General features: G+C 42.5%; 1 protein-coding gene across 2 annotated transcripts; it reads left to right on the forward strand.

The window, feature by feature from the left end:
• Nucleotides 1-25: 25 nt before the first annotated feature.
• PDCD11 (programmed cell death 11) lies at nucleotides 26-24,115 on the forward strand. 2 transcript variants are annotated; one of them, XM_021536317.3, is made up of 36 exons: nucleotides 26-180; nucleotides 1,058-1,171; nucleotides 1,739-1,876; nucleotides 2,059-2,226; nucleotides 2,836-2,997; nucleotides 3,599-3,722; nucleotides 4,038-4,219; nucleotides 4,747-4,854; nucleotides 5,207-5,413; nucleotides 5,735-5,859; nucleotides 6,470-6,530; nucleotides 7,193-7,339; nucleotides 7,459-7,710; nucleotides 8,520-8,663; nucleotides 9,371-9,571; nucleotides 10,113-10,283; nucleotides 10,666-10,882; nucleotides 11,630-11,770; nucleotides 12,749-12,864; nucleotides 13,036-13,556; nucleotides 14,037-14,099; nucleotides 14,553-14,661; nucleotides 15,176-15,265; nucleotides 15,594-15,696; nucleotides 16,206-16,383; nucleotides 17,042-17,098; nucleotides 17,880-18,002; nucleotides 18,285-18,407; nucleotides 18,585-18,780; nucleotides 19,192-19,314; nucleotides 19,648-19,788; nucleotides 20,839-21,089; nucleotides 21,734-21,902; nucleotides 22,168-22,321; nucleotides 22,869-23,034; nucleotides 23,696-24,115. In XM_021536317.3, exons 2-36 carry the CDS (start codon nucleotides 1,070-1,072, stop codon nucleotides 23,865-23,867), a joined length of 5,505 nt encoding a protein of 1,834 aa, XP_021391992.2. In that variant the 5' UTR covers nucleotides 26-180; nucleotides 1,058-1,069; the 3' UTR covers nucleotides 23,868-24,115. The 2 variants fall into 2 exon arrangements, with proteins under 2 accessions (XP_021391992.2, XP_077640804.1); XM_077784678.1 differs by having other exon boundaries at nucleotides 1,063-1,171.
• Nucleotides 24,116-25,526: the final 1,411 nt, after the last annotated feature.

Raw genomic sequence — 25,526 nt, forward strand, 5'->3', positions numbered from 1 at the left:
GGCCGCGCCACTTCCGCCGCCCTCCGCCCTCAGCCCTGCGCGTCACTTCCGCTCGGCGCCGCGTGCGCCTCCCGCTCCGGAAACCATCCCGGTCCCGATCCCGGGAACCGTCCCCATCCCGGGAACCGTCCCGATCCCGGTCCCGCTCCGCTCTTCCCCCCCGGCAGCAGCCCCGGGCAGGTAAGGTGCCAGCCCTGCCCGCTCCAGCGGAGCCGGTTGCCGGCCGTGGGAGGTGTGTGTGTTCCTGAGCGAGCCCTGAGGTGAAGCGCGCCTTGACGGCTTTCGCTTTATCATGTGCTTTCCACTTGAAGAAGTTTTGTATGTCTAACAGATTGCCTCAAGTTTGACAGCGTAGGGTTTCAGCGCTGTTTTTTGTGGAAGTACTGTTGGCTAATAATAAACAATGGTGTAAGTAATGGTATAAATGCCATAAGCAATGATAATATAGTAGTAGCAACTACTTTTATTAGGAGTGGTAACAAGTGAATTGTGGTTTAATAAGCAAGGTGTTGTTTATTGATTGAAATAGGTTAAACATCTATTTTATATACATATACATACGGCTTAGACAAAGAGGTTGTAAGTTGTTATATTAATCATAAGTAATTAATAAGTAGCATTCAAAAAGTAAATATGCAGGCCAAGCTTATCTAGTGTTTTGCTCACAGCTTTCTCCTTGATGACTGAAGCTGGTAAATTCAGCCGCTGGCTATAATAAAGACTGGTTTAGGCAACGTATGGTTAAAGCAGTTTTATGAATGTATATGTGATGTATCTAAATACCTTAAAAATTAATACTGTAATACTTCAGTGGAACTGTGCAGTAGTAAAAAGTGTTATGTATGTGCATATTTAGATAGACTATTGCAACACTTTGTTGTAGTCAAGTGTTAAATAAATCCATTTGGATGCGAGTTTCTGTTTTGTCACTGACTAGTTAGAGCAGCCATCCAAAGTCTTTCTTATTTTGGGGGTATTTCACTCATGTCACCTCAGTATTTGTGAGGAACAAGCACAATAACTGTATGTTTCATTTCTGCTTTGTCATTTGTCCCAGAGCAGTGCAATCATGGCATCCATGGAAGAAAACTTTCCTCGTGGGGGCATCCAGAAGAAACCTGCAGAGGGAAAAACACGCAAGCCAAAGTCAGAGCGGGACAATTTGTTTGATGTATGTTGTTTGCATGTTCTTGATTAACTTCTCAGAGCTCTTCCACTGTCAGAATTTGACTGCAACCCTCTCTACCTGTTACTTCTACAGTAAACTACGGAAGGGACTCCCAAAAAGAAATGTCTGCTGACAGCCACCATCCTCCTGACCTCTGAAAGATCCCTGATATCTGTTACATCTTGAATATGACTGAGAAAGTTCAGTCAAAATTATTGATCAGGCTGTAGCTTTTGAACTTTCCACAAGCATCTTATCCCGAGGTGCTGCATGGTGGGCCTGGTGTTACTGGATGCAGACTAAGTTGGTCTTTCTGTTAGTAGAGTGTGGTGCACATCTCTTGTACCACTCTTTTCCATTCCCAAGATTCAGCTTTATAAATGATCAGCCTTGGCCCAAAGGAGATACTTTGGAAGACATGCATGTAGACAGATGACAGTTAGCAAGATGGTTCTCTTTTTTTGTCTAAATCAGTATTTTATTCATGGCAGCAGAGTTCCGCCATAGTGCAAAGTTTGTTTCTTTATCCACTTTTATTTTTTAACCTTCCATGCTTGTAATCTGCTTTAGGTTCAACATGAAGAAAAATCCCAGAAAAGAAAAAGGAGCCAGAAGGATCAAGAAAAGCAGAAAAGGTTCAAGGCAGACAAAACTGTTAAAGCTGATGTTAAAGACAATATTATGAAAATTGGACCACTGACAGTTGAGGTTGGTGCATAAATGTTTGATTTTTGTGTGCCTGTCTTTGCTGGGTACATAAAAATGGCATGTTTTCCCTCCCTAAACCTGCCAAATACATCTGTGATCCAGTACAAAACTTAGCTGCTTATCCCCCTGTTATCACTGACTTGCCAAGATACCTGTAGTGTGCTATTTCTCCTGCTTTCCAGGCGCTCAGTGAGGGCATGCTGCTGCTGGGCTGTATAAAAGAGGTCAGTGACTACGAGCTCGCCATCAGTTTGCCCAACGGCCTCTCTGGATTTGTGCCGGTCACACAGATCAGTGATGCCTACAGCAAACTGCTGACCAAGCAGGTGGCACAAGGAGAAGTCCCAGAGGTGAGACCTGGGACTGGGGCTGTGATTTGTGCTTGGAGCTAGGGAATTTTGTTAGTACCTCAGAACCAAACCTGAGGTCTTGCTTAGGAGCCTGACATTGACTAACCTTGGTTTAGAACTGGATTTTCCAAGCAAACTTTGCAATTTCCTGGTAACAGCTGACTGCTAGAAAAAAATAAAATTAAATAATCAGTTACCCTGCCTCTCTGGTGTCAGTGGTGCCTAAATTTTCCCGAGGTGTTGCGGAATGTGGGATTAACACTACCCTTTTGCTGGTGGTGTTTTTCCCTGCTGAATGGGGAAGCTAAGTTAGGGTCACTGTTGACTCTGTAGATGTTTCCTCAGCTGCAGTCCCCTGACTCCAGGCCACACAGTGTTTTTAAGCAAAGACTCTCAGTCTTGCTGATATGACATAGTGTCACCCCTGCTTCTCTATTGAGATCCTGGTGTTTCTGGCGTCTCTTGCCTGTTACTGAAGTGTTTACAGAGAAGCAGGACTTTCTCATGGGATTTTGTTTTTCAAAATCTGTTTCAATTAGAAATTCTAGCCTTATGTTATTTAACATTGTAAAAATTCTGTGTGTCTCTGTTGGTCATGTTGCTGGGCAGGAGCTGAATTCTCTCCCAGACATGTTTTCTCCAGGGACACTGGTCAGGTGCGCTGTGACCAGCATTGAGAAGAGTGACGATGGACGCCGCAGTGTCAAGTTATCGATTGACCCCAAGAAGGTCAACAAGGGCCTGAACTCTACAGCACTAACAGCAGGCATGGTAAGTTTTCTGGGTCTGTCACAACCTCTCTGGGCTCTTGCATTTCAGTTTGTCCTTACATGGGATCAGAGCAGAATGTGGAGCTGCTCCCACCATGGAAGTGACCTGTGATGAGAAGGTGGCTTTAGTTCTTGTCTCCAGGTTGTCATTCATGAAATTAATTAACTTTATTCTGTTTCAATGTGGCCAAGTTATTTAGTGATTTCTTTCTAAGTAAGTTTCTTTGCTAATTTTTACAGAGAGTAATATATAATTTTTACAGATATATAACATGGCTTGCAGAGGTGCTTGGTTGTTTGTTTTGTGTTTTCAGCTGTATGACTGTATGCACCTGCTGGTTTTGAGCATCACAATTCTTTTCCTACTAATTTGTGAGCTCCTTATGTTTATAGCTAGATAAAGGTAGAGTTAAGACCTCATTGCTAGGTGAACTGTGTAATAAAAATAATGTGGTATTCTTGCTACTGCTCTGAAAAGATCAGTTCTCTGCTCATACAAAACAAGGGAGTACTTGGGTGGCAAATCTCTTACCATATGTTCATTCTGTGAAGACCTAGCCGTTTTATTACATTGCTGAGTTGTAATGCTTTCCTCCCAACAGCTACTCTCTGGCTCTGTGTTGAGTGTGGAAGACCATGGCTACCTCATAGATATTGGTGTCACTGGGACTCATGCTTTCCTGCCTCATCAGAAAGCCAAAAATTACATCAAGGCAGTCAAGAAAGGTAAGAAGTAGTGCAGGAGGATCTGATGGGTTAAAATTGAGGTGGAGAATGACAGGGATATACCTGTGATGTTAGTGCACCTTGGTGGCATTGGGTCAAGGTGGGGTCTTTGCAGGTTGCTGCAAACAGCAGTTTTGTGGCTGGTCTGCAGCAAACCTTTGTGTTTCACCTGTGATCTGACAGACTGCGTTCCAAGCCCTGCTGGCAGTAAACTTCATGTAGATTGAGAGGGAACTCTGTAAAAGCTTTGGAAAGAGTGGGAGGAAGTACTGAGTGTTCCTGGTAGAGGTTTTATGTTGTGACTTATCTTTGTAGGGCCTGACTTGAAAATAGGCGAGAACCTGAACTGCCTCATTGTGGAAGTGAAGAATGAGGGCAGGGTGGTCTGTTTGTCCATTGATCGATCAGAGGTGGCTGCATCCATTGCCACAGAGCGACAGAACTGGACACTCTCTAATTTATTGCCAGGGCTGGTGGTGAAAGCTCGAGTGCAGAAGGTAAGCTCTGGTTTGGGTTTCTTTTGTTGGGTTGGTCTTTTGAGCATTGTTGAAGGCAGGAAACAGATGAAGCAGTGATGAGAGCTTATGCCCTGGAAAATTTCTGGTTGGTCTCAATTACTTAGCAGTAGCAAATGTAATCTGCTAGACACTTCTCTCCACCACATTCACCTGAAGTCTGATCACAGTTCTGGTTGTGATGCCCTGAGTACAAAGGCTTCAGACTAAAGCTGCTGATGGAGCTCAAAGCAGAACAGGATTAATTTTGAGCTTTCTGGCCTTTACTGCTAAACTATTCAACAGGATAGCAGTAGTCTTCAGAATACAAACAGTATTATCAAAAAATGGAAGGATTGTTTTTTCAACAGAATATGCAAAACAGAATTGTTAGCAGTTTTTCTGTCTCTTGTGATGTGCTTGTTGAATAACACTAACTGCCATTTTTTGAAATGTGTGAATTGCTCTCTGTGCTGCATGAAAACTGAGTGTGGAAATTTTTTTGGTATCTTTTTGTTCCTTTTTCCTAGGTGGCCCCACTTGGGATGAAACTGACATTTCTGTCTTACTTCACTGGCATTGTGGATTTCATGCACATAGACCCAGAGAAATCCATGAGCTATTCTCCAGATCAAGTGGTAAGGAGGATGGAGGATGTTTGGAGTTGTTATTTTGCTTACAACATCTCTTACCTTCTCCAATATTTCTGTGGAATTATCTCTGAAATCTTAAGGCTTGTAGCTTCTTTCATATCTTTTAATTGAATTACTATTGTGGCTACTTTAAAGCTGATACTAGCCTAGTCTGTAAACAATAGACAAAAGCAAAAATCCCTCCTTGGTGAAGCTGTTAGAAGCAAGTGATATCTTAGTAGCAATACTGGAAAATGCTCGCTTGTGGACAGAGAGTTCAGGTACCAAGCAGAATGTCTATGAGCATGAGTGAGGTGCCTTTGTCCTCTTCTGTTCAACGAGCACGCTGTGTTCCCAGGTGAAGGCCTGTGTGCTGTCTGTACACCCCACGTCGCGGGCGGTGCGGCTCACGCTGCGCCCGCCCTTCCTGCACGCCGGGGGAGCCCCACGCCAGCTCCCTGCCCAGCGCATGGGGGCAGTGCTGGAGGAGGCCACGGTGAAAGCCTTCTACAAGCAGTTTGGAGCCATCTTTGAGCTTGACGATGGCACTCTTGCATTTGCACGGGTAAGTGCCAGGCTGGTGAGGCAAGTCCTCCATATCTGTCTTAGTCTGCTGGGAAAGGGGGCTAGGAGAGGGTTTTATTTTTTGCCTTTATCCTCTTTGTGAGGCAATACAATAAAATTAAGATAGGATATGAGGTGTTTGTCAAATGATACATCCCCTTTTTTGAATTTAAATGTAGTAGGGTTGTTGTGGAAGAGCTGGTGAAACCTGCACAAAGAGAATGTTAGAGGAACAGATTTGTCAGATGCTGCCACTGCAACCTAAGGCCCATATCAGTGCTTCCACTTTCCAAACACTCACTTATAATTCCTTTTTTCCTAGTTGAAGCATCTTTCAAAAACCAGAAAATCCTTTAAACCTGAGGCCTTTAAGGAAGGTTGCAAACATAAATGTCGGATCATTGCCTACAGCCTGATGGATGAGATGTGTATTGTATCTCTGAAGCAGTGAGTATGATACTCTTCCAGAAAACTTGTGGAAGAATTCGAAAGATGTTTGAGAGTGGAAAATATTACACTGCTTTGCTGGACTGGAACTTGCCATTTGGGGTTTTTGGCTTGTATCTATGTTGTGGCATATCAGGTTGTCTGGGCATCCTACACATATTCCCTATACTCTGTGGAATTGGGACATCATCATTATTGTTGGTGAGCTGAAGCACAAGGAGGCTAAATTAGTTCTGCCATTATTGTGTCAGTAGACCATGTGTCAGCAGGAAATTCAGCCTTGATCTTGCAGCTCATTTAGATCATGAAGTCCCTCTTAGTACTTCCAACTTTGTGGCTTTAAGCAAAGCAGATAATGGGTTATCCTTTCATGAGGCCATAACTGTGACTGTCACCTGGAATGGAGTCTAGTGAACCTCCCTGAACTTTATGTCCTAGGAGATGATTTGGAAGATTGGTCAGTTGGAAGAAAACACAGCTCTGGAGTTGTAGAACACTGGGGAATGTGTGGAATAATGGATATTTGGGACAAGTCAGAGATGGCAGTGTCTTGTCTTATCCTGGATTTCCTTCAAGATGACTGACTGGTCTCTTTGTGTCTCTTCTCTAGCCAAATTATTGAAGCACGATTTCTGCAATACCAGGATATCCACACAGGTGATGTGGTGCAGGTGAGCTTCTGAAGGACCCAAGCATGTTCTGCCTAAGATAGTGGTCTTTCCAATGTGCACTCCTTCTGCCTACTGTGTGTATCCAACTTCTGATCCAAACTAGTGAGAAGAAAAAGAGAAAAACCTTGTCTTGCAGGACTTGATTAATGGAATGCAGTACTTTTCCCATTTTATTAATGTTTTTATTCATAATGGGGCAAAGGCAATAAAATTTTATCTATGGTCAGTCATTTATTTGTGGCCATAAGTACATTTTTAGAAAGACTTGAGTGAAAGAAACAAAAACTTGCCTTGCAGTCAAAGTTCATGGTTAAACAATCACAATGAGTTGATGGGCAGAAAGTTACTCATTATGATTTTTATGTCTGAGTCATGGTTGTATTGGATATGTCTCTGGAAACAATTCTAATTTGCTGGCATCAATAGGGATTTTGCAGTAGTCTGCGCTTAAAGAAACGAGGCTATACAACAACCTTATGAAGTATATAAACGTTAACTGGTCAGCTTAGGTGGAATGTAGTTTGGTCTAAGATTACTTTTTTTTTTTTAATGTTATTAGATGTGCTGATTATAGGTGTTGTAGTGTCTTGGCTGTTTCCTACCTGACCACAGTCTGCTTTTCATACTGAATTTACCAATTTTTCTCCTATTTTGGGTTCTAGGGCAAAGTTCACTCTCTAAAACCCATTGGGATGCAGGTGAAAGTGGCTGATGGGATTAGAGGACTTGTGCCATCCCTCCATCTCTCTGATGTGATCCTGAAGCAGCCTGAGAAGAAGTACAACATAGGAGATGAAGTCAAGTGTCGGGTGAGAGCTGCTTTGCACTCTTCAGCTGCTTTGCACTCTTCTCTTCTGCATATTTAGCAGCTGGATTGATCAGGCAAGGGCAGACATGTTTTTTGAACTTATGTACTCCATTCTTGTAGGTGCTAGAGTGCAATCCTGAAGGAAAGAAGCTGATTCTTACTCTAAAGAAAAGTCTTGTCCAGTCAAAGCTTCCAGTCCTCTCAAATTATGAAGATGCAAAACCAGGCCTGATCACACATGGCTTTGTAGTGTGTGCAAGGGAGTTTGGCTGCATTGTGAAGTTCTACAATGATGTCAAAGGTCTGGTACCCAAGAATGAGCTGGGCTCCGAACCCATATCTTGTCCAGATAAAGTCTTCTATGAAGGCCAGGTAATTAATGTACCTCTGCTGTGCCACGTGTTTTAATGTGAAAGAGAAATCTGCAGTTGGCTTCAATGTGAATTTTCCTGAGGAGCCAGCTCCACCAGGAGATGTTTATGTCCTTTCACTTTATTACTTAGTTGTGCTCCATTTAAACAGGGTAGGCTGTAAAAAGGGCAGCTCTTCTTTGGGTATGTCTGACTTGCCTTTGTTTGTAGGCTCTCTCTGTTCTGCAGGAGAACACGATCATGTGACTTGGTTCTCAGTAGAAGTCTGGAGTTCAAGGTTGCTGTTTTTCCTAAGGAAGTTAAAACTTACAGAATCATAAGGATGATGTTTTCTGTCTCAGTGTTACTCTGGTTATCCTGTTGGTTTCAAAGTACAGGCACTTCAGGAACTGTGTTATTCACAGTTTTTTGTGTGGGAAAAGTTACAGAGATCTCAGCCCTCTTCATTATTTTTTCTGTGAATTTATTTGTCTTTAATCCTGTTGTTTTTTGGTTGGCTTAGGAGAAACGTAATTTTCTAGTCAGAATTTTTGACTGGAGATCTGGATTTTATTCTCAATTCTGCTACAGACCTGATACATACTTTTACAAGCTCATATAATGATGATGTACTTCTGTTTTCCCCCTGTGTGATCAGACACACATTTGTTTGTGGTTGTCTATGATAGCAGCTACTGGCCTGCTGTCCTCAGGCATGAGAGAAAAGTGTACTGTGTACGTATGTCCCTGTCTTATTTTGTAAGTGGTATCAAACTGAGTAGGGTCAGCTGAACTTAACTTGTGTTTTATACTTTTTTTGTTTTGCTGCAGGTTCTTAAAGTAATGGTCTTAAAATGTGAGCCTCAGCAGGAAAGACTCTTGCTGTCCTTCAGATTATCAAGCAAGCCTGGCCCTGAGGACAAATGGAAATGTACTCCAAAGGAGAAACAGGAAGTGAAATACCAAATAGGAGAGGTATTGAATTCAGTGGCTGATTCCTTTTTAGCCTTTTCCTACTCATCTTCCATATGATTTGGTATCACTTTGAACAATTTTACTTTGAGAAAGCTGACAGTGATCAGGAACTAGCATTAAATGTGCATTTCTTACTGTGTGGTCGATCTCCTGGATCAAAAATGATATTTCATTTTTCAGAGGTCAGGATAAAGGAGTCCCAGGAGAGTCCTTCTGGAGGTACCAATTAGTGCTCCTACTTCTAAGGTGGAATCCTTTTTTTATTTTCTGGGTGCTGCTGATTTTCTTGCTCCAAAAACAGCTGCTTTTACTCCCTGGAAAAGAAAAGCCTTAGAGAAGTGTTTTGAAATGTTTTCCTGTTTTTGCAATAAACAGTTTCCAACTCTCTGCACGTATTGCTAATGCAGGAACAACACAGCTCTAATCTTGATGAAATTACTCCCTTTGCCCTATAAATGAAAAGTCACAACCAAGAGAGTGTTTTCAGCTCTTTATTTCTCTGGGAGTTGAGAATTTTTTTATTTTACCTGCAGTGCTGACGTGCTTTTCAGCTCAGCCCTGTTGATGTGAGAGATTTTCATGTATAGCTGGGATGCAACGTCAGATCCCCTGCAGTACATCATATCACATTCCATCCCCTGTGCATCAAAAGAGATGACTTCAAAAACACTTGGAATTTTATATCACTTTACTTGTTCTCTTTTCAGATTGTTGATGTGAGAATCTTGAAGAAGAAAGATAATGGGTTAGAAGTCTCCATCTTAGAAGATGAAGACAATGTGGTAGCCTGGATCCCCATGCTGCACCTCTCTGACTTTGTTGATATGTCCAAGCTCCTATGGCACTGTCTTCAAGAGGGAGATGTCCTGCCCAGAGTTATGTATCTAAGTGACAAGGGAGAGCACATTGTATCCTTTGCCATCTCAACCAGGCAAACAAAGTATGGGGAAGGAGGTATCTCAGGATTCCAGAGCATCTGCTACAAACATAAGATTACTGTAGTTAGTGTGGAGTGAAAGTGCCTGTCATGCTAATGATACTTTAAAGAGTTGTTCTAGAAGTGAGGCTCAGCTGGGGCTAGAATCTCTTCAGAACTGGGTTGTGAGCTGACTTGTTTTCCCAACCAGCTTCTGGGCTGTTAAACCTATCGCAACCTTAGGAAAGAAAGAGCTATTTTTATATCGAAAATCTGAACTGAATTGTTGGAAAGTTGATATTTCTGCTACTGTGAAGCATGTATCTTTAATGTTGAGCAGTTTAAGAGACCTGAGTTGCTAACTTTTTGTGTAGGTAGACCAAGACAGAAATTGGAATTACAGCATTTAGCTCTCCTGTACTCTCTAACTTGCAGCAAGTGCTTTAGCCCAATGGTAGCACCACTGAGAGATTTGCTTGGCATTGTGCTTGCTTTCATTCATCTTTTCCCATTTTTCTTAACTGGTTATTCAGATCTTGAGTAGAAAGTCTGCAGTGATTTCTGCTGTACAGGAGGAGAAAGTTGTAAGAAGCTTCTCTGAAATCCAGCCTGGGATGCTGTTGACTGGTTATGTGAGGAATGTGATGCCCTTTGGAGTGTTTGTGGAGTTCCCTTTTGGTGTGACAGGACTGGCACCTAAAGTGGTAAGCAATGCCTCCACTTCAGTAAGCAGCATGTGTATGATCAAGCTGCTTGAAACATAGTTTTAGCAAAGGTTCAATAACGAGGAGGGAGCAACTGGGCTGCAGGCCCTGCATTTGCACAGCCTCCTGCTGCAGGCTAAAAGGGTTTAGGTTTGCCTTTTAAATCACTTCCAACATTAAATTAAGGCCTTCATTTAAGCTTCAACAAGGATTTCATGTGACCTCAGTAATTCATTTTAATTGATGGCTTTTTCTTAGTCTTTGTTAATTTCACTTATGCATTTACATGAAGTTGTAACTCATACCATTCTGAACAGCTCTGTGGGTGGTTGATCAGTACCAGCTGTGCTGAGTAACCTTGCTCTCTGTTTCCTTTGCACAGAGCATGAGTGACAAGTTTGTGACAGACACCAAGGACCACTTTGTGGTGGGACAAACTGTGATTGCAAAGGTGATGAGCATTGATGAGGAGAAGCAGCGTGTGCTCCTCAATCTGAAGGTGTCTGAGTGCAGCTCAGGAGATTCTGCTGCAGAGAGCTTTGGCCTCCTGAATCAATATTTCAAGGAGCTGAAAGAAATCAGGGACTTGTTGAGAAGAGGTAAAGATTGTAAATGTTCTGCTAAAGGGTATCAGGTCAAAAAAAAAAAAAAAGGTGCTCTAGAGGAACAAGAAAAGAAAAACATTTAAGTGAAAGAAAGTTCAGTTCAAGCAAAGACTTCACTTCCCAAAGTAGCTTATTAGAAAAAGGATGTGTGTGCAATGTCTGCCATTGACAAGAGGCTTTTTTTAAGTACAGCTGGAACAAGCCAAAGAAATTGCTCTTTTCATTGAAGTCTCCTAAGCCTCTTGCATTGATTTTGAGTCAAGTGCTCAACAAACACAGTACTCACATGAGGATGGGTTTGTTCAAATAGATTTACCTACGTGCATTGTAGGTCCTCCAGCAGGGGTTTTCTCACACACTGTTTTTCAAGTGTTTTTTATCAAATTCTGACTTCGTTTTTTTAGATTCTTCCTATATTTTAATGTTCTGTGCTTCTAGTGTTAATCTGTTTTGCTTTCACTTTTTTCATTTTGCAGTGCTGGGTATCAGTGTTTGTATGAGATGGGAAAATATTCTCTCTAAAATTATTAGGTCCTTAATGTCACAAAAGGGTTTCTACTTTGATTAACTCTTAGAATTTATTTTGTATTTCTACAGATTCAGGAACCTAGATTTTGTTTTCCCTTATGAAGGTAGACTAATGCTTCCTGTACCACTGAGTAAATGTGAAGGTTTGTCTTTGTTTTGTGAAGCAACAACATAAATAAAACTGATTTCCCACTTTTTCTTCCCTTTCTTCAGGAGAGCCCAGCATTTGTGAGTTGGTGCCTGGAAAGAGGGTGCATCTGGTCGTGCAGGATGTGAGGGAGGATGGCTCAGCACTGTTCAGTGGCAGCCCTGTCACAGGCTTGACTGTAACTGCCACCCGCTACCATTTGGGAGGTGAGGGTCTTTCCTTTGCTTGTGTTAGTTTTCAGTTTTGCATTGTGAAACCTCTCCTAAAATGAATTCTGCTGATGAGGAACTAATAGGGAGAAGTCTGATCAGAGTAGGGATGGCCTTGAAGAGTAGTTAAGTTTCCCAGTGTCTTGCTGGCCCATTTGTGTGATTCAGAAAATATGATATAAACCTCTGATTGCCTCTGTTAATCTTATCTCATATTTTGGGCATCTAGTTTGTGCTCAGAGATCCTTAGTTGAACCATACTGTATATAGACAAGTATGAATACAAGCTCCACCTTTCTTGTTTTTTTTTTTTCCTTCTTCCTTTAGAAATAGCATACTCCGAGGAATACCTGTCTGCAATTGCTGTCAATTTTTCCATCAAAAAATCAATTACTTTAGAACAGGACCGTCATTTTCCAATTCAAAAATTAAAGAAAGGTGTGGTATTGTGCAAAACCAAACATTACTTGCTGAAGTAATGAATAAGCCAGTGACAGCAAGATAAACCTCTAACTTAATCAGAAGTAATAACCACAGCACTTTTGTGTCAGAAGAGATTCTTTTTTTTTTCCTTAGCAACAGATAGACTGATGATAGTTTTGTGTAAATATTAGGAAAATCATTTTATATTATCTTGCCTTTGTTTTTAGTCAGCCTTGTCTTTATTATTTAAGAGTTGTGTCTTCATAAGATCAACTTAGTTTTTCCAAGAAAGATCAGACTTGGAAAGATCCAAAGAAGAAAGATCCAAATACAAAGCTCTCTTTTTTTTTCTCATTGCCAGTAACGTTGGGAGAATCTGTTCTTAAACAGACTTATTGTATGTTTGGTACTAATTTGGTTTAGATACAATAGTCATTAAGCAGTCTTTGGTCTTCAGGAATTAAACCTTTCGTGTTTGTCATGTAGCACTATCACAGTTGCTCAGAATTCTTCATTGTCATCAGGATATAATCTCCTTATTCTCATTTGTAGACAAAAATATTGCTCCTGGTGAGAAAAGGAAGGCCTTGGTTCTTCATGTGGATGCCCTCACGTCTGAAGTGTATGTTTCTCTTCGGGAAGAAGTGTTAAAGCAAAGACCCAAGCGAGTGAGTATATGTTCAGTTTTTGAGTTTGCGTGTTTCTGCTTGTCTGGCAAACTGTAGGTGATTAATAAATTTCATGGGGGGCTGTTTCCTCTTTTAGAACTGTGGGAGGTAGAGTGGAAAGAATCCAAATCTCAGCAGGAGAAGTCACTCTATCTGTCCGTTTCTTCCTAGCGGCTCCGGGAGAACTCCCAGCACTCTGCGGTGGTGCAGCACATCACAGAGCACTTTGCCATCGCGTCTCTGCTGGAAACAGGCCAGCTGGCAGCTGTCCCCATCGCCTGCCACTTCAACGACACCTTCCGCTTCGACTCGGAAAAACTGAGGGTGGGACAAAAAATCTCTGCCACCTTAAAAGCAGTGAAGGAGAACAACCACGGAGTCTTGTTAGCAGTACAGGGCCCAGCCAAGAAGAATGTTTTTGTAAGGGTGCGGAACGAGTCAGAGACAGCGTTAGAGGAGATGGTTCCTGCTGTGAAACACTCGCTGTCCCCGGGGGATGTTGTTACCGGTACCGTTAAATCCGTCAAACCAACCCACGTCACTGTTGCTATTGATGACAAGCTGACAGGTTCAATCCATGCATCCCGGATTCTGGATGAAGTGCCCATAGGCTCCATTCCAACTTCCGCTCTGAAAGCCGGACAGAAAGTGACTGCTCGAGTCATTGGAGGCAGAGATGTGAATACTCACAGGTGGGAAAACATGTACATGGTATTGCTTTTGGAGGAATGCAAAGGATGAAACAGTTTGTGTTTCAGTTCAGGTCATCTAGGACCTCTGTCAGCAGATGCTGTTACAGCTGCCTTTGCTGGAGTAGTTGAGGCCTGAAGAAATCTGCTATTATATTCTATCTTGGATCCAACTTTCAGTAAATTAGCTTTCTACCTGTTTATTTATTTTAATAAAAATATTTTTATGTTGAATATAGATTGCAAGAAAAAAGGATGTCTAAACTCTTAAGATCCAGTGGAAGCCCTAAATACAGGCACAAGGGACTAAATTTTGTGGGGTATTTTGGTTATCTAAATTGCTACTGAAATAGTCATAGGAAGAACTGGAACTGGAAGGCTCTTGTAGTTTTAGAGGGCTTTTTTGGCCAGTGCAGAGGCATTAAATGTGAGTGACTGGGGCCTGGGGACATCATGAGCAACTTTGATCCTTTTCTCCTTTAGGTGCCTGCCAATCACCCATCCACACTTCACACAATCCATTCCAGAGCTCAGCATTCGACCAAGGTAAGTGTTGGCCTCTGTGCTGTCTGCACAGCTTTACAGACCTTGTATCCTTGGATGTCCCATCCTTTGTACTCATTCATGAAGGAGCTGGCCATGAGCAAGGACCTCCTCATGTATGCAGTGAGGCAAGGCCTCTTATTCTTTCTCACTAACTTGGGTCCTATAACTGTGTTAAATATCACAGTGCTCTCCTAGCACATGATTTCCTTTGAATGTCCTTATGGCTTCAGGTTCTGCCAATCTGAACTCTGTCGTGTCTATTCCTGTCAGAAAGATTTCCTCTTATGATCAGTGAACAATTAATTCCTGGCAGAAAAAATGCAGGTGGGGAGGGGTGAAAGACATTGTCACAGTAATACTAGCTCACCACATTCCCCTGGTTTTCTAACTTCCATCTTCATCTTTAGGACCAAAACTTTTTTACTGATGTCCTCTTTCTTCTTTTGCAAACAGTGAACAAGAAGGGGAATTCACAGCAATGCTGAACCTTAAAGAAGAAAGTTCCCTCAAGCAACTTGGACTCTACAATGTTGGACAGACAGTCACCTGTTTTGTAAAGAAGGTGAGATCAGAGTCTTCTTAGGAAGTGTGCTAAGGGAGGCAGCAAATGGGCCCCTTGTGGGGCCTTAGCTCAGACCTAAATATTGAAGACTGTGCTCCTCATTAACTGTGAGAGCAGCCCGTGGCAACTGCAGTGTCTTACAGAGAAGATAGAGGAAGGAAACAAAAATTTTTGGTACTTGGTGGAGTCAGGCTGACTTGTCCTCTTTGACATGCCTGTTTGTTGCCAGCAGGCTCTAGTAAAGGGGCCTTTGAGTATGCCACCAGCACAAAGTACACTCACTGCTGATCCCCTGTGTGCACTTGTCTGTGAACCACAGCAGTGTTGTGGTTGTAAGAACAGAATCCAAGCCACAATTTTTGCTTGGTGCCAAGTAAAAATGCCAAGCAGAAGCCAAGGCTGGTCTAGGTCTTTTTAGCCTTGAAAATTAGTGAAAATTTTCTGCCAGGGAAGATCTTTTTTTTTTTGCCCCAAGGTATCACATGTCTTCTCTGGTTATTTGGTGTCTTTTTAGTATAACATGCTCAAAAACTGGCTGGAGGTAGAAGTCACCCCTGGCATTCGAGGAAGAGTTCCTCACCTGCTGCTGTCTCTGAACACCAAGGTAAGAGGCTGTTGCTAGTGAGCTACACAGACTTTTTTTTCCCATATGCTTAGCCACAAGTAATGGCTGCAGACACTTTTGACGTCTCTGTGAACTCATAACTCACTGCTCTGCCCTTTAGGCATTGCTGCCCCTTGCTGACAAGCAAGTACTGTGCCTGTAGCTAGTTCAGCTCAGGATAGCAGAGCCATCGAAGCAGTGCTGAGCTATCAGTCAACTGCACATCAAATATGTTTATAGGAAGTGTAAAGGTTCATGGGGGAAACACTATCAGAGTTGTGCAAAGCTTCTTTTCTTGAAATAAGTGTAAATGTGTCTTTTACTCCAGGTCTTAAAACATCCAGAAAAGAATTTTAAAAATGGCCAGGCAATATCAGCTACAGTGACTGGAACAGATGCCACTGAAAGAAACCTCTGCTTGTCACTCACAGGTATTGTGGAGCCTTAACAGCAGGATCCCACCACATGTGATGCTTTACTCAGAGTTGGGCCTGCATTGACCCCTCGGGTGAAGATGTTACACTTCAGTGCCAAGCTGTACCTCCCTGCGGAGCAAAACTAACCCCTGGAACCCTGACCTAGATGTAGCAGCATCTAAGACAAGTGAGGTCAGACCTCTAGAATAAAGAATCACTTTCCTAGTGTCTCAGACTGAAGCCCTTCTATGAGCCCTTCTGAACATATTCCCTTCTAATCTCAGACGTGAGGTGGTACATTTATCAACATTTGTCAGTTACTCTGGATATTGGAATTGTGCAGCTAAGGGACCTTGTCTGTGCTGCCAAGGCAAACATGGCTGTGAACAGAGGTTGCATAGACTGCACCTTACCAAAAGTGCGTGGGTTTGATATGTGACTAGGCAACTCAAATTAGCTACACTTACTACCTCTTGCTTCATATTTTGAAGTATTGTGAAGCCTTTTCCCTCCACCTTTTCCAGGAATTCAGTCCCTGGAGCAGGACACCATCTCCGTAGGCATGATAAGAAAGGTGATTCCACACGTTGGCTTGACCATTGCGCTGCCAGGTGGGAAGACTGGCAAAGTCAGCATCTTTCACCTGAACGATACTTACACAGATAATCCTCTGGGGAACTTCAAAGTTGGCAAGATTGTCAGGTCAGTAATTGTCTACCTTGTTCTTTCAAGCTGCAAGGCTTAGAAATATCCTCCTTTGGTGACAGGCTTGTCACTGCCTTGAGGTAGTGCCCCAGACTATAAGGTCAGTCTGGGGCTAAGAAGTGATGCTGACTTCCCTTATATACGTTTGAGTGAAAGTCTCGTATTTTCCATTTATGAAGAAGCCCCTTTTCAGCTGCCTTCATGGACTGTCTTTTTGAGAGTAACTGCTCTGTTAGCTGAGGTGCTGATGGGGCTAAGAGTAGCCAGGTATCCCGGCTCTGCAGTGGTTCCTGTGGGCTGTTTGGCAATTGAGTTGATTTTACATTTGTAATACACAAATAATCACATTTCCCTGCTTCACATATTCGTTGGGAATGCTGTAGAGTGCAACAGGCCAAGTGATTTCAGATGTAACAATCTTTAACTGTTCTGTACTGGCAGTAGAGACTGAGTAAATCAAGTAGACATGTTTCAAAAGCCCTTTATCTAGTTTTGTGAACTATTGTGTCATGCTGGTTTGTATTAGACAGAAAGTGCTCGAAGGAACAGAGTGCTTTGTTTCTTTTTCTGCTACTGTGAATATTTATTTTCCACCTGTGGCTTATTTTAGCATGTAAAAAAGCTTTCTCTTTTCTCCCCATCCTCTGCCATGCAGGTGCTATATCCTCTCCAATGAGAATGGTAAAATCCAGTTATCTCTCAGGCAATCCCGGTATGTATCATCCCTCTAGTCTGTTGATTTCCTACTAGTGAAAAAAACTATCATGAAATACACTTGTGATTTGTTTGGGAAGATTAGTGACAAGTGTTAAAAGAAAAACAAATGCATTTTTGAAAGGGGTGATATTTGTTCCTACTTCAGAAAGATTTTTTTTCTGTGTTTTGCTGTGAATCAGCAAACATTGAAGGGTCTGACACTTAACATAAAGCTGCTCAAGTGGGTTCAGATATAATTTCTGTTTGTCACAGTTCCTAGGCATGCCTTATCTTTTTTGTTTGCTTATTTGGGAAGAAAGTTCTATCACTGAATTTGCAATACAAACATGTTATGTTTCAATGTTCAGCTGCATTTTAACAGGTTAGATTAAATAATAGACTTAGCCCTAAATGTCTCTTAAAAATGAGCCTCTTGATTTGTCTTCCATATGGAGCAAAAGTGTGGAATTAAGTATCTTAGAAATAAGTGGGGACAACATGAAGCAAATGCTGTGCAAAATTTCAGACAGCATTTCACTCTCATTTTCTTAGTGTCAGAGAAAGCCAGGCTGATGTGTTTGGCTTTGTTTGCAGCAGCATGTGTATTCCCTAATGCTAGGTAGAGCTTGGCAGAGCTGCAGGTATTCCATTAGTACATTTCAATAAACTGAAGGGTTACTCTGATCCAATATGGTTTCCAGGGAGTACTAGCTGTTGTTAATACTGATCTATTTTCTGCTATCCAGAGCAGATTGTGGATTATTCAGATGAGTACTTTAATTTCTCTTTTCTTTTAGGCTAAATCCAAAGATAAACAGCAAAGTGGAGGATATTGAAATAACAAGTATTAAAGATGTTAAAAAAGGCCAGCTAGTGAGAGGCTATGTCAAATCAATCACTCCATCGGGTATATTCTTTGGGTGAGTAACCTGAGAAAATTATTCTGGCAAATGATGTGTCGTGGAGAACTTCTTTTGAGTGTGCAGTTGTGGAATCTTGTTTGGGTCTGGCATAATGTGAGGTTGCAAAATTAATTTACTCTTGAGAATCAAGATGTTATGGGTACTGTCTTGAGCCTGTGAAATTAAAGTAGGGAAAGTTAGTGAGACACTTTATAGAACTGGTGGTACCACAAATGCACTTTAATTTTCTTTCCTCCTGCTGTAGAATATTTATTTATTTGGTTTTCTTCCTCTTCTCAGATTGTCCACTTCTCTCCTGGGCCGAATCCTGTTCCAGAATGTTTCCCCATACTTTGTACAGAAACATTCCTTATATGAAAAGTACTTGCCTGAAGGAAAACTGCTCACTGCCAAAGTACTTGGGTAGGTCCAATAAAAGGGATTCTTTAAAAGGGGCTGTGAATTAGAAGAGAGGAGAGGATGGAAAAGGGAGGATAAAAGACAAGAAGGTTTGAAAGAAGTTCAGATCCTTGCAGTCATTGATTGTAAATGCTCTGTTTTTTTTTTTTCTCTCCTGCTACTCCTGACAATGCACCACAGAGTAAATAGAAAACAGAAACATATTGAGCTCTCTCTCCTGCCTGAGGACACTGGGATGCCAAGTGTCTTGCCTGAATCCCTAGGCCTACCACAATATGGAGCAGAGGAAGAGAAAAGAGAGGCAGATTATGAGGAAAAAAGCGAACAGCCTAAGCTGAAGACAAAAAGGAGAAGAGGAAATGATGAAAGTGGTCAGGTATGGGTGTGATTGCACAGAATATGCTAAAGGACGTTGTTGGTTCAAATACTGAAGTGACAGGGAAGATCCCAGTCTTATCCCAGAAGGATGAGGCTGAGAAATTATGTAGACTAGGAAAAAAAATATTAAATTGCACTGGAGATTACAGAGATCAAAAACTTCCTTTTGGGTGGGAGCTTACTGAGGTAACAGTCCAATTGTGTTTCCTGTCCCTTTGGTCTTTGCACCCCATCTGGGTGGGCGTGGTTTATTCTCTATTGTCTCTGTTAGGCGAGGGAATAGTGGGAGATGCTGTGCCAGGGTATTGCCCTGTCTCTGCTGCCAGGCTCTTTACTTTGTGATCAGAATTGCCTTTAAGATCAGCACAGTTGTTGCCCTTCACCATCCACTCATTTCCACTTGTTGCAGGAGGCAAAGCCAAAGAAGAGGAAGATCTGCCCAGCAGATGAAAATGACAGTGGAATTGAGGTGTATTACCGTGAGGAGGAAGAGAATGATCAGGAGGAAGAGGCAGCTAAAAAGAAATCTATGGTGAGAAATTTGGAGGAGAATCTGAGCCTGAAATGGCCTTCTAGCCCTATTGATATGTGTCAGTTTGACTTTAAGACAGTAAGTAATACTGCTGCAGATAGGAGTGACACAGGCTGGTGTTTGTGTCATCTGAAAATGGCTTGAAATGGATGGAATTTGAATTACAGCAAAACTGGTCACCGAGTTAATGTTTTTGCTGATAGGCTTTTCGTAAATACAAGAAGTCAATAGTACTGAATATGGAGAGATGCCACAAGCAAAGTGCAGTTGTCTGATCCCAGTTAAAAAACTTAAAATCAAAACCCAGGGCATTTTCTGTCTTCCTCCAAACAGGTAAGGAAGCCTGGTGAAGCTCCCAGGCTGCAAGTTTCCGTGGGCTTCACCTGGGAAGAAGACAATGCAATGGATATACCTGTGCTGGATCAGAAGGAAGAGAGCTCAGAGAGTGAGGAGGAGGAGGATATGCAGTTCAAGGTACTGTGTAATTGTATTGTCTGCACAGAAGACACCACAGAATGGCTGTAGTGTGATGTTCTGGTATTTGCATGTGTGTCTGCCCTGTAGCAAAGCCGTTTAAACCAAGGGAACATCTTGAACAGCTGACACAAAACTTACTCAGCTATTTTGAACACTGACTTTAGTAGCAGGTACCTCTGAAGCAGAGGAGAAAAGGCACGATTTTAGCATGGCTGCATGAAAACCAGGTTTTCTCATGTTGACATGTTAAAAAATAAGTACTTAGAGTCAAACAAATGTTTTCATGAACAAAAACCATTTTATTATTCAGTGTTAGCTCTGTTTTTTACTTTCCTAAGTGTCATAAATTTATAGAAAAACTGGAGTCCTCTTATTTACTAGAACACTAAAAAGCACCAAAAACCAATCTTCTTTTATGCTGTAGCCTTTAGAAGGGTTTTCCAGTGAAAGCAGTTCAGCAATATCAAAAACAAGTTCATGAACTCCTTTCATGTTTGCTCTTCAGGATTTCTCCTGTCCCTCAAAACTCACCTCTGTAAAGCCAATGCGTGGCTGATGCTTTATTGCCCAAGGTAACAAGGCAGAGAACTGTGGCACTGTGGGTTCCAAATTTAGACCTGAGTAACCCTAGTGATCCAGCAACATGCCCCAGTTGTACATGGGGAGAAATTGTGTTGGATTTTTATAGAGTGAAGGAGGGTGATGGTGAGTACTGGCCTGGAGGGTAAAGATGGAGAATGAGAAGGAAGGGCGAAGTGTGAATCCTGCATTTGGAATGCCAGACCTAGCAAAATATTTGGTCCCTCAATGAATTTCATTTTAGAAAAAAGGGATTTCATGTACTGCTGCTCTTTGAGGTGTGAACTGTGTAAGAAGGAGTGGGGGGTGTGTACCATTTTTATCCTCTTTTAAAAAGTTGGCCTCATCTCTTCCTGTGGAAACTGCTTAGCCTTGGACATACTAAGGTCTAGCTGTGCTTTAGCTGGGCCTGCTTATTCTTCCACAAAGTGCTTGCCCTTCCTCAGTCCTCCTGTTTTGCTCCTTCAGCTAAAGAAGCGAACAAAGAAGGAGAAGGAGCTGGAGAAGCAGAAGAAAGAGAAGGAGCTTTGCAAAGTAGAGGCAGCTCTAATGGACCCAAGTCGGCAGCCCCAGTCAGCAGATGACTTCGACCGCCTGGTGCTGGGCAGTCCCAACAGCTCCATCCTCTGGCTGCAGTACATGGCTTTCCACCTCCAGGCTACAGAGATTGAGAAGGCCAGAGCTGTGGCAGAGAGAGCACTTAAAACAATCTGTTTCAGGTAATAATGGAGCTCTGCTTTTCTTTGCCCCAAAGAATAAATCATGATGGGGGAGTTGTGGTGGAAGAACACTGGTAGTATCAGTGTGAGTCTGTGTGTGTGGAGTGACTGAGTCTGTTTTAGTGAGCTCAGAAGGATTAAATGGTAGCACAACTGTCAGCTGGCCCTTTGAAGGTCTGGCCTGAGTCACCACCACTGGCCCACAGCTGACCTGCTGCAGGTTATGAGCTCAGGAACTCCTGAAGGTGTCACTGAGTGGACAGACATTCTTCTGGGAAGTCAGAAGTGTTTGGAAGAACATAATGCTGTCAGTGATGTCCTTGAATCAAAACATGAAACAAAACTATGAAGCTCTGTTGTTTTTGCCATAGGGCTGTACCTTAAATCATCTCTACTGCATGGTTAAGTATATTGTGATTTCTTGACTCAACCTTCTGGTTTTTAAATTACAAAGAACAATGATAAAAACTGTAGTGTGAATCAACTGCTGTGCTCTATTTCAAAAATGGTGTTTCAAGGAGCAGTATATCCTGTTTCTTGTCCTGGAGGCCTGCTACAAGTCAGTGAGGCTGTATAGGGTAGTTTGCAAAAACCTGGTGAAGACTGCCAAAAGGCTGAATATTCTTGTTCACATCTGCTTTAAGGGAAGAACAGGAGAAGCTGAATGTCTGGGTAGCTCTGCTGAACTTGGAGAACATGTATGGTACTGAGGAGACACTGATGAAGGTCTTTGAGAGAGCAGTTCAATACAATGAACCTCTGAAAGTCTTCCAGCATCTGTGTGACATCTATGCCAGTTCTGAGAAGTACAAGGTAAGACAGTGCAAGTAGATCCCTGACATGTATCCCATTCAGGCATGCCAGTAAACTGCAAATGCTGGCTGTGTAAGCTTCCAGCTGTCAGATGTTGGGCCTGTTCTTAACTGGAATTAATGGCTATGATTGACAGTGGGCAAAGATGCATTGATGCTTGCTTTTATGTCATAAGTGTTCAGAGACACCCAGCCTAAGAATAAGAGTCTTAAACCTACAAGGCTTTGTTGTGAATGTGTGATCTAACCCAACTCTTTCCTTCCAGCAAGCAGAGGAATTGTACCACACAATGCTGAAGCGTTTTCGTCAGGAGAAATCAGTGTGGCTGAAATATGCCTCTTTCCTCCTGAAGCAAGGCCAGGCTGAGGCTACCCACCGGCTTCTGGAGCGTGCTCTTAAGGCTCTGCCCACCAAAGAACGTAAGCTCTCTGCCCCAGCCTTATTGTGGACCTTAATGTAGACAGGGGATGGGCTGCTCTCTGATATCTCTGCCTGTGACAGCATTTGTAATAAGTGAAAAGTGCAGCCAGCTGACTCTCAGGGGAGGGCGACTTTCCAGCTGGATGTCACTGCTAAATGCACCTCTGCTAAAGGCACCAGATAGAAATTGCTGTGATGCACAAAAGCAAAGCACCCAAATCAAAGGCAGTTTTGAGTTTTACAGGCCTCTAGAAAAGTTCACTTGGTCTCTAAGCCCAGGTTTCTGGGGCTGCCCATGGGTGCTGCATGATATGTCATTTTGTAAAAATAAACCTCTCTCTCCCACGGGGAGCTGAAATGGGAAGTCAGCTGTGACCCTTCTGTCTCCTACTTTGATCCCACCTTAGTCCAGAGCCTCTTTACAACAGAGCCTTTTGTCTCTGGGTAGTGATGGTGCTGTCCCTGTGCCTGCCTCTGTTCTGTGTAATTCTCACTTGTGTTTGATCACGTGGAAGAGAGTTGCTAACATGTCATTACTTTTTCCAGATGTGGATGTCATTTCAAGGTTTGCACAGCTGGAGTTCCATTCTGGGGACACAGAACATGCCAAGGCCCTCTTTGAGAGCACCCTCAGCAGCTATCCCAAGCGGACGGACATTTGGTCCATCTACATGGACATCATGATCAAGCATGGCAGCCAGAAGGAAGTACGGTGAGTTGTGGCAGGCTGGGAAGGGGCAGAACACACCTGAAAAGAGCAGAGCAGTATGAGGTTGTCTAGGGCTTCCCACAGCACAGCAAAAGAGATTTTTTTTTTTTTCCCACAAAACTGGCGTGTGTGAAAGTGCTTATCCTTGCTGGGACTGAGGAGACCCCAAAGAGTTCCATAGGGCAGAGGGGAACTGACTTGTAAGTTGTGGCCTGTATGACAGAAACTAGAGGCATTGCACTCAGGTTCACTTGACCCTCTGCAGGGATTGCCTTGTATCTGAAGGGTTAGATCAATCTTGAATAATCAGTCTGTGTATCTTGTACTGTAAAAATGGAAAAACATCTTTTTTCCATTTCTTTTCCTGAGACGTGACAAAAGAAAGTAATTTTCCACATCCACTTAATGAATCCATGGTCCAGTGCGGTGTCTGGATCTTTGTTTAAGTTGACCAGCAGCCTTAGAGTTCTGCAAGCAACTGGAAGGCCTCTGCTTAGAGATTTTGGCCAGTTGTCAGTAATCTCTTTCTTCAAGCACCAGCATTTTGCAGCAACTTCCCCTGAATGTTTTCCTGGACTTTCTGCTCTTTGTTAAAAGACAGGATACAGGCTTGTATTGAGTGCTGTCACAAACAGAGTGATTGAATCACTTTGGTTTCTTTCAGAGACATCTTTGAGAGGGTCATACACCTGAGCTTGGCACCAAAGAAGATGAAATTCTTCTTCAAACGCTACCTGGATTATGAGAAGAAATTTGGTACAGAAGAAAGTGTCCTGGCTGTTAAAAGAGCAGCACTTGAGTATGTGGAGACCAAGAGTTCCCTTGCTGATACCTAAGGGTGATGCAAGTGAAAGCAGAGAGACTTGGCTTTCCATGCAGTGTGGGAAATAAGGAGTGTAGAGTTCTGCCTTGACTGTCCATGGACAGTGAGTTTCTGGAGAGTATTACTCTGTGACCAAGCCAGCTTGGAAAGAACAAATGAAAAGATTTGATAAATGTTTGCATCTTTGTCCAGAAGTTGCAAATAATCCTGGTCTGTTGATGACATGTTTTTAAATATAGACTGTTTTATAATCAAAAGAAACATCAGCTGTACCTGTTTTACTTTCCTGGGGAAATGCTACAGTTATGCTGCTTTTAAGTACATTAAAGTCTTACAAATTGATTTTTCTCACTGTTAAGATGGCAGAGAAGATTCTTGTCTTTTGGATGAATTAACACTTCAAAAGATTTACTCAGGTGCCTTTGTGCTCTAGAAATTGGCAGAGCAACACTGGATTGTGGCATAGTTGAAGCTGGAAGAAACCTCTTGATCTTCAAGCTCCTGCTCAAAGCAGGAATCATCAAGACTAGGTTGCTCAGGTACACTCCCAGTTTTGTTTTGATTTCCCCAAGAATGGAGACTTCACAACCTCTCTGGGCAACCATCTGTTGTAACAAGTTGCTAGGGATTGATGACATTAAAAATAGTGATTTTCAGTAATCATTGTCTCTTAAGAGAAATCACTGAAGTCAAAGAAGAAAAGCGTTTTTTCTGTGCTGAAAAAACCATCCCAATGTAACTTTCTTGGAAAAAGCCAGGTATTTTGGGTACTTAAAAAAGCTGCCACTGATGTCAGTGCCTTATGGGCCATATCATTACAATTCTGTATTCCTCTAACATTCCACTGAGATGTGGATATGATTAGCCCCATGTTTTACAGAGGAAGAACTTGAGGCAAGGGGAAAACAGGGTATGCAAACAGATGTGATTATCCTGTGTAGACCCTAGTGAGTAGAAGCCCAGCTTTGAAATACCAAGCTTGGAGTGTCTTACTCATTGTAGGTACTCTAAATACAAAACCAGAGCTATGCAGGACCCAGCTCTTCTGCCTCTGTAAATGCCCACTGTTGGCAAGGCTGAATGATTCAGCATTTATTTAATTCCTAAGTCCTTTGGGATCCAGGAACAAGTCATTTCACTTCTTGCCCCCAGGGAGAGCAGAGTGCTCTACTCAGATTTTGCTTAATGATCTTGTTATGGAGGAGGCTGACTGCAACATCCAGGAGCGACTGCTGCTATTTTTAAAGAACACAGCTTCAATGATGGTGGCTCTTTCTTTTGGTTTAATTAGTTGCACAATAAAACATGTAAATAAGTGCTGCAATAGAAACCAAGATCCCTCAGAGGTATTGTTTCTTCCTCACTACTGGGGCTATTATAGTGTCTGTAGTAGGCAGGAGAAGTGAAAGACCTGTGTGTAATTCTCTGTACTGGAGGAGCCTGGTCTGAACCCATCTTGCTGCTGGGAGCTGTGACCTGTGGGCTGTTCTGTGATGGGATTATTGTTGGTCTTTGGAGGAAAGGTAAGGGGGTGTGAGCTCACAGCTTGTGTGATCCAGCATGCCAGGAAGATGTGTGGCTCAATTTTGCTCTTGGCATTTCAGTGATAAATCTAACCTGTCTGCTTTTGCTTGTGTGTAAAACCATCTGGGTTAATGTTCCTCACCTCAGC

Source organism: Lonchura striata, chromosome 7, assembly GCF_046129695.1.
Source record: "Lonchura striata isolate bLonStr1 chromosome 7, bLonStr1.mat, whole genome shotgun sequence".
In the NCBI taxonomy this organism is placed as follows: domain Eukaryota; kingdom Metazoa; phylum Chordata; class Aves; order Passeriformes; family Estrildidae; genus Lonchura; species Lonchura striata.